Source organism: Pholcus phalangioides, unplaced genomic scaffold (genome assembly GCF_987345545.1).
Source record: "Pholcus phalangioides strain wild (caught in Gottingen) unplaced genomic scaffold, Ppha-v1.0 ptg000030l_1, whole genome shotgun sequence".
Classification (NCBI taxonomy): Eukaryota; Metazoa; Arthropoda; class Arachnida; order Araneae; family Pholcidae; genus Pholcus; species Pholcus phalangioides.
The window spans coordinates 904,819-913,402 of record NW_028301620.1 but is presented as its reverse complement, the minus strand read 5'-3'; the positions used below and the strand labels follow the sequence as shown (position 1 = coordinate 913,402).

The following is an 8,584-nucleotide window of genomic DNA, read 5'->3' as shown; positions in this document are numbered from 1 at the left end:
TGGCTACATTTTAACGAAAAAACCGACTGCTAACCGGTCTGTGAAGCGCGGAGAATACCGTTTTCCAAATAACCATCATTTTAGCAGGCGCTTGCATGTTAACAGCCGTCGGTGAATACGGCCATTAGGGAAATATCCAATTACCCAAAAGATCAGATATCAGCTTTTTCCAGACCCAAAAACTTTCTGGTCTAATATGAAAAGACCGGAGGTACCGGGATTGTGAAAAATGTATATAAGAAACTATATATAGTTTAAATAATTAGACCAACTGCAAAATATCAAATTTTGTAGATAATATATATTTAATCAAATAATCATAATTAACGGCATTTAATAACATATAATCGCATTTATTAATATGATATATAGTTGACGCTAAACATAAAAATTAGAGTAGGTAATATATACATTATCATGAATGATTAGTGTTAAAAGAATAGCATTAATTATAACTTAATGACGTCCTAACAGGCTGATGAAGTGACATTCTGTCACTGCCCTGTTGAGTGACACTTTCTGCTTTCTATTTCCCCTCCAGCCTACTTAAGCTTTCTTTTCCCCCTAGATTAATAACCCAATATGGGTAATATTAAACTCTAAGTAGTTTAAAAATAAAACATATACAACCATGGCGAAAATCGCACTACTAGTCCAGGATGGCTAAGAAATGACTCAGGGGTATGCACTGTTTGCCAATTTCAGTCGGAACCCGCAGGTCACTATGTCACATTTAGGATTTAGGATAATGAAAAATACACAAAAGCAAAAGCAACTGTTCCACCGATTACACTTTGCATATTTTAATCAAATTATTTTACTACATACATTAACTATTAAAGTTTTGCTGCAAACTTGCTAATTCAATTTATATTATTGCTTAAAAAATAATTATAATTATCATATTGCATTGTGTTCTATGAACAAATTATTTTTAATGATTCTATTTTGAAGGATCATTATCAGTTGGGTTTTTTATTTGATAGATGGCAGAAGGGTTCTATAATTAAAGGATGTTTCTCAATAAAATACATACTGTACTGTACCTTCTAAAAGGGATATTTTGGGTGATGAAATTTTATTTTTACCCGTTTTTTGGTTATCGACAAAAATAACTAAGAAAGTCTTTGTTTTTTCATGATTAATAAGTTTACAAAATACGGGCATTTAGAGTCTGAGAAAACGACTAAGAATGAGAGTACACCCGAGTACACAGAGTTTCTGCTAAGCAGGAAAAAAGGCTTATATTGTATGAGGTAGTATATTATATATGAGAGATACTTTTTTCATTACGCGCAGCTATCGAAATACTGTGCAGATGAAATTAAAGAGAATGTGCCCACTATCCGGGAAATAAAAAGGATCGTTCGTACCACCGAAATAAAAATTATTCAGTACAGCATCATTTTTTTCCTCATTTCAGCTTCATTTTCCCACGAAATTCCAGCAATTGACAAGGACCGCATAATTTTAGGCCCTCCGATGAGGGCTTTGTGCACCCATCCCCCCCGGATGCGGATTTACCGTTTTGTGCCTATAGAAATTTTGCTGCAATTCATTCATCCGTTCTAGACTAATATTCTTGACTTTTCATTCCCATAAATTAGCTGCCTTGGACTATAGCCAGCGTAAACCCCCCCCCCCTCTCTCCCGTATGGTAAATATGTCTATGTGTGACTATCTTTCGGTCGTTCACATGCTTTCACATCCTCTAGGTCAGTCATCTTCAAATGGTTGCTTGAGAGCACCACTTTGCTCCCTGAAACACTCAGAGTGTTCGATGTTCATGTCCGATTTCATGCTCGTGAGCACTTGATCAACTTTTCAATTGAACTCCTTGTACAAATAACACACATTCAAGGAATGAAATCATCCTCCCTTCAGGGAAAGCTTTTTATGATAGGAACAGGCAGTGTTCGCGACTATAGAAATGGTGAAGGACTCTGAGCTAGCGCCTCTAAGTCACGTTCAGTGATGCAATCAATCCACAGTTTTCTCCAAGCAGAATTAAAAAAAAAGACTTCGAGTGCACATACGCTAGGCTGTAATGCTACATTTAGTTTCAAATACAAATACAACGCCACAACAGGCAAAATGCCCAACCAGGTGGCTGATAAAAAGATGCCCATAAAAATATGGATGTCATATATTTCAAAAAAAACTGCAACCCAATTAAAAATGCAATTAACACAAATTATAAACAATATATACACATGAAAAAATATTATACAATGCCCGTAAAGAATACTTATGGTTGTCTTATTCTAAGAATGGATAGGTTCTTGATTTACCCCAACATTTTTATCGTATTTCTTTTTAAACGTGTCAATTGTGTTACAATTTACTCCCTCCGGGGGTAAGCTATTCCATTTATTAACAACCCTATTAGAGAAAAATTCCCTGCGACACCATAACCTTGCATTGTCCCTCACCAATCGATACTGGTGTCCCCTTGTAAAAGCAGTCGATTGGTGGTGTACTAAAAGTTCATGGTCCATCCTATCCATCCCATTGAAAATTTTAAACACTTCGATCATATCTCCTCGACACCTGCGTTCATCCAATGTAAACATATTCAAAAAATGAAGTCTCTCTTCATAACTCAAGCCCTGTGTGCCAATAAGGACACGCGTAGCTCTTCTCTGCACCCCTTCAACCAATTCTATGTCCCTCTGTAGGTATGGTCTCCAAAACCTTACAGCATACTCCAGCCCAGGACGAACTAATCATCCGAAAAGCGGAAGAATGACTTCAGGAGAACGCGAAGAGACTTTTTTGAAAATGAGACCAGGCATTCTATTCGATTTTTTGACCACCGTTGAACAATATTCAGAAAACCTAAGTCGATCATCAATGAGAATTCCCATATCGGTGAACCTAGTTGCATCCGGGATAGTGACACCATTCAACTCGTAAGAGAACCGTGGGTTGTTCGAACCAAAATGAGCGACCATGCACTTATCAACGCTAAACAACATGCTCCATTCGTTTGCCCATGCTGCAATCCTGTTTTAGTTGGTCTGGAGCAACTCCCTATCGCTTTCATTCCCGATTACCCCCATTAGCTTCACATCATCTGCGAATTTGCTAGTAATCCCATCGATACCCTGATCGAGTTTATCGATAAAAAGTGAAAAAAGCATGGGGCCAAGGACACTTCCTTGAGGAACTCCACTTGTGACGTCTGTCCAACCAGAGAATTCCCCGTTCACCATAACTCGTTGCGACCTATCTCTTAACCACGATTCTATCCAATTCAGCAAGTTGCCCCCAATTCCAATCTCGTGTAAACGCTCCAAGAGTTTGCCGTGTTAAACCCGATCGAATGCCTTCTGGAAACCAAGGTAAACAACGTCTACATTTTTGCTCTTACCCAAAGCCTTAGTCACGTGATCATAGAAGCAAAGGAGGTTAGTTATATAGCTATGTGAGCTGGTTTTGAGACATAACTATATTATTCGAAGCAGTAGATTAAACAATAAAACAATTATTTATTTACAAATATAAACGAAGGTAAAATAATACACGATTCGGACGAAAGCAGGGACATGTACAAAGATGCGACCGGTGAATGTAAACAACAAAAGCTCTCTGGCCAGACGGCCTTGACATTGGATTTTTGTGGTGTTGCCACAAAGAGGAAAATAATTTTTTGTAAGTACCGGGAAGACACTACATTACTCCCCCTCTAGTGAACAGAAGAGAACGATTCGTAACGAGAAGGTGGTTTGATGGGTCTTCCAGAACGAGTCTGTCGTTGAAGTTTCGATTTATCAGTCTCACTCGAAGTCTTCACTGTCGTGTTGAAATGAACCTTTTTCTTCGTACGAAGAGGTTGTGAAGTCTTCCATTGACTTGAGATGAGTCGAAGTTCTCTGTGAAGCAGGGTTTCAACCGGTTTGTGGAGATGTTTTTTTCTTTACCGTTTACTGAGAGAGTATAATATTGGTCTGCCCTTTGGATGATTTTGTATGGACCTTCATATGGAGCTTGGAAGGGTTTTCTCACAGCGTCCGTACGAATAAATACACTAGGACAGGTGTTTAACGCTGAAGAGACAAAAACATGCGGTGTTGAATGCCTTGACGGCGGAGCTGGTCTAAGGTCGTTGGAATGGTCACGAATATGTTGAATGAAATCGGAAGAACATGGTGATGAGGTAGATGTATCTAGAAAATCCCCTGGCAGTCGGATGTTCGTGCCGTAAACCATTTCAGCTGAGGTTGAGTCGAACTCTTCCCGGAATGTGGACCTTAATCCCAGGAGGACAGTAGGTAACACTCGAGTCCACTGCTTGTGGCTGTGACATCTGATTGCTGTTTTCAAAGTTCGATGCCATCTTTCGATGAAGCCGTTGCATTTTGGATTGTAAGCGGTGGTGCGCCGTCTTTGGAATCCGATTATGTGTGACAGTTCTGTAAAGAGGTGGAACTCAAATTGGGAACCTTGGTCGGTAATAATGACACTAGGAACACCAAAACGAGCGATCCATCCGTAGTATATCGCAGCTGCCACTGTGTCGGCTCGAATATCTGCAACTGGTATGGCTTCAGGCCATCTCGTGAACCTGTCAATCAAGGTTACGCAATACTGATGTCCTTCTGAAGAGGATAAGGGACCGATGATATCCAAATGTATTTCGTCAAAGCGCTTGGAAACTGGTAGATAATGTCCCACAGGTGCTCTGGTATGCTTGTGTATCTTGGACTTCTGACATGTCAGACAGGATTTTGCCCATGTTTTGCAATCTTTTTTGATTGATGGCCAAACAAATTTTTTGGCAGTAGTTGTGGCAGTAGCTTGGATGCCAGGATGTGAAAGTCCATGAACAGAGTTGAAAACAGTTTTTCGGAAGGACTCTGGAACATATGGTCTGCTTTGTCCAGTGGAAACATCACAATAGATTTGTAAGTTGGAACCAAAAACTAGAAATTTTTGAAGTTTGAGACTTGTGTTTGAAGAAAGTATTTTGATCAGTTCATCGTCATGTTCCTGTGCTTTAGCCATTTCAGTGTAGTCAACAGTTTGAGGCATATGAATTTCGTCGAGTCTGGACAAGGTATCAGCTACCACATTGTCTTTACCCGAGATATGTTGTATGTCTGTTGTGAACTGAAATACGAAATCCAGATGGCGTATTTGACGAGGAGAAGCTTTTTCTGCTTTTTGCTGAGTAGCAAAAATGAGAGGACGGTGATCAGTGTAAAGTGCGAATTTTCTGCCTTCAAGGAAGTAACGGAAATGCTTTACTGTTGAATACGCAGCGAGAAGTTCTCGGTCGTACGTGCTGTAATGAGTCTGAGTTGCAGTCAGCCGTTGAGAGAAGAAGCTTAGAGGTTGCCAATCATTCTTGACTTTTTGTTGAACAACTCCCCTAACAGCCATATCGGATGCGTCGACCATTACAGCAAGTTCCGCATCAGGAGACGGATGAGCGAGAATGGTAACATCAATGAGCTGTTGCTTGGTTGACTCAAATGCTGCAATAGCTTCTTCAGACCACTCGATTGGAGATTTGTCGTTTTTCTTGCTGCCTTTGAGGTAGTCGTTAAGAATAGCTTGAGTTTTGGCAGCACTGGGAATAAATCGCCGGTAAAAATTGATTATTCCGAGATATTTTCGTAGATCTTTTACAGTCTCTGGTCTCTCGTAGTCTTGGATGACATTGATTCGTTCGGATGTTGGACGGATACCTTCAGCAGTGATGTGATGACCAAGATAGGTGATTTCAGGTTGAGCGAACGAGCATTTTTCGAGATTGATTACAAGACCAGCATCTTTGAGTCTCTCGAAAACTTGTCGTAAATGGATGTGATGCTCGTCTACACTTTTTGAAGCAATTAAGAGGTCATCAATGTATACGAAACAGAAGTCTAAGCCTCTGAGCACACAATGGAGAAAACGTTGGAAGGTCTGGGCCGCATTTCGTAGGCCGAATGTCATTCTGGTGAATTCGAATAAGCCGAATGGTGTTGTGATGGCAGTTTTTTCAATGTCCTCTGGTGCAACTGGTATGTGATGATATGCACGAATCAAGTCGATAGTGGAGAAGATCGTGCAACCGTGCAAGTTTGATGAAAAGTCTTGCAGATTTGGAATCGGGTATCGATCCGGTTGAGTGATGGCGTTGAGACCTCTGTAATCACCACATGGTCTCCAACCACCAGTCTTCTTTGGCACCAGGTGTAAAGGACTGGCCCATGAGCTCTGGGAGGGTCTGCATATGCCTTGTCGCAGCATATAGTGGGACCCTCTATGTGGGACCCTCTACAGTGGGACCCCTTGTCGCAGCATATAGACGCCTCGAATTCACGAGGCGTCGGCGTTTGATGTCTACGAGTAAGCCGAATTCTTTGAGAAAGTCCGCGCCGAGTATTGGCTTGGATACGTCTGCCACGATGAAAGTCCAGAGAAACCTTCGTCTTAAACCAAGATCGAGGTATAGACGTTCGGTGCCGAAAGTGAGAACTTTGGTAGAGTTTGCAGCATACAAGGAAAAATTTTTGTCTGAAAAGGGTCGTCGATTTGCATTTACCGGTATCACGGAAACGTCCGCTCCTGTGTCGACCAAGAAATGTCTATTACAAGAGCGATCAAATAGAAAAAGACGACTGGAGACTTGGTTGGCATCACAAGTCGTCATCAGTGATGCCCCGGGTCGTTTCCCTGATTAGATGAACTGACATATGCACAGGGCTTTGTACATCTCCAGGCGTCATCTCCGTAGCGCCTATGGTACCAGCAAATGTCCTTTCCGCAATGGGTCACATCTCTGCTACTGCTCCGTTGAAATCGCGATCGACTGGTCGAGCGTTGTCGACTTTTAGCTCGTTTGAGTTCTTGCACCTCATTAGTTAATTTTTCAATTTGAGACGAAAGAGAGGCGAGGCACATTTCATGCGATGACTGAGACGCGTCATTTTCTGGTTTCGCGATCGCCATGATATTCGGATTCGCGTAATCACAAGTTTCGAGAATTTTATCGGCCATGTCAGCTAATTTTGACAACGATTCTGAGCTCACCGACAAGATTGCTTGCGCATGCTGTGGCAAAAGTTTCAGCCATAAAGATTTGAGAATGTCGTCGCTTACCTTGTTTGCCGCGAGGTTTCTCATCTCCCTAAGCAGCTGTGATGGTCGACGATCGCCCAAATCTAAACCGGAGAGTAATTTCTTGATTTGGGTGCTCTCTGATTCGGACATTCTTGATGTGAGAGCCTCTTTCAGCGCAGCATATGGACGATCATTAGGCGGAGACATGACGATGTCACTGACCACGTTGAGGAGTCGTTGGTCCATGGCGCCGACCACGATGTTGTACTTAGTTTCTTCACTGGTCACTCTTGCCGTTTTGAACTGGGCCTCCAAGTGCACGAACCACAACGCTGGCGTCTCACACCAGAAAGGGGGTGGCTTGATTGCCACGCTGTCTGTTTGCAGGCCTTGCGTGGTGGACCCATCAGTAGAATCGGTTGCCATATCGAGCGGGTTCGAGTAAACAATGGTCACCAATATATAACTATGTGAGCTGGTTTTGAGACATAACTATATTATTCGAAGCAGTAGATTAAACAATAAAACAATTATTTATTTACAAATATAAACGAAGGTAAAATAATACACGATTCAGACGAAAGCAGGGACATGTACAAAGATGCGACCGGTGAATGGAGACAACAAAAGCTCTCTGGCCAGACGGCCTTGACATTGGATTTTTGTGGTGTTGCCACAAAGAGGAAAATAATTTTTTGTAAGTACCGGGAAGACACTACAGTTACACATGAATTCCCCTTCTTTAACCCATGTTGATTATCCGACAATACATTATTCTCGTCTATCCACTTCACAAACTGCCTTTTGATGATAATTTCCAAAATTTTCGACAGGGAGCTCGTCAAACTCGTCAAACTCACTGGACGATAATTTGACACCGCTTCTCTACTACCCTTCTTAAATATCGGAACAACGTTAGGAAGTTTCCAATCTCTTGAGACGATACCCTCAGCAACACTACTCCACTACTCCCTTACATCCATTATTGACGTATCGAAAAAAATGATTTTGGGTCAGAGCCAATGTTATCTGCCAACCTAGATTCAACTTCCTTTTTACTATCCCTTATCGCTTTCTTCAACAGTCTTCTTTTATCAGTAAACAAAGATAGGCCACCTCGTCCACTTTGATACTCTCTGGACGGCCTTTTCTTTTCAAGATAAAAGTTCCGCACGCTATCCGTGAACCATAGAGGGTGCGATGTACAAACACACTTTTTTCGAACAAAAGGTATGACGTCATGCAAAACAGAGGACGGCTTCGTACTACATTCTTCCCATTGACTTACCACCCCTACTGATTTCAACCGGTCTTTGAAAACTTCCGCTAACCTTTCTCTCAAACATCAAAGTTAGTTCTTCGAAAACAAGGAACCAGTCTTTTGTTATCAACCTTACCCGAGGAAAAGTTACAGTGAAATCTGACGATACGATGATCACTGGAAGAAAACTCTTCCCCCACCGAAACATGTTCAACTAGATCCTCAGAACTAGTAAGAACTAAATCCAAAATAGCAGTACCCCTAGTGGCG

The 8,584-nt window shown here is 41.5% G+C and overlaps 1 protein-coding gene across 1 annotated transcript; it reads right to left on the bottom strand.

Annotated features, from left to right (window-relative positions):
- Window positions 1–6,642: 6,642 nt before the first annotated feature.
- Window positions 6,643–7,479, bottom strand: LOC149067419 (uncharacterized). Its single transcript, XM_089252604.1, has one exon. The coding sequence runs from the start codon at window positions 7,477–7,479 to the stop codon at window positions 6,643–6,645; it is 837 nt and encodes a 278-aa protein (XP_089108730.1).
- Between the last annotated feature and the right edge of the window lie 1,105 nt (window positions 7,480–8,584).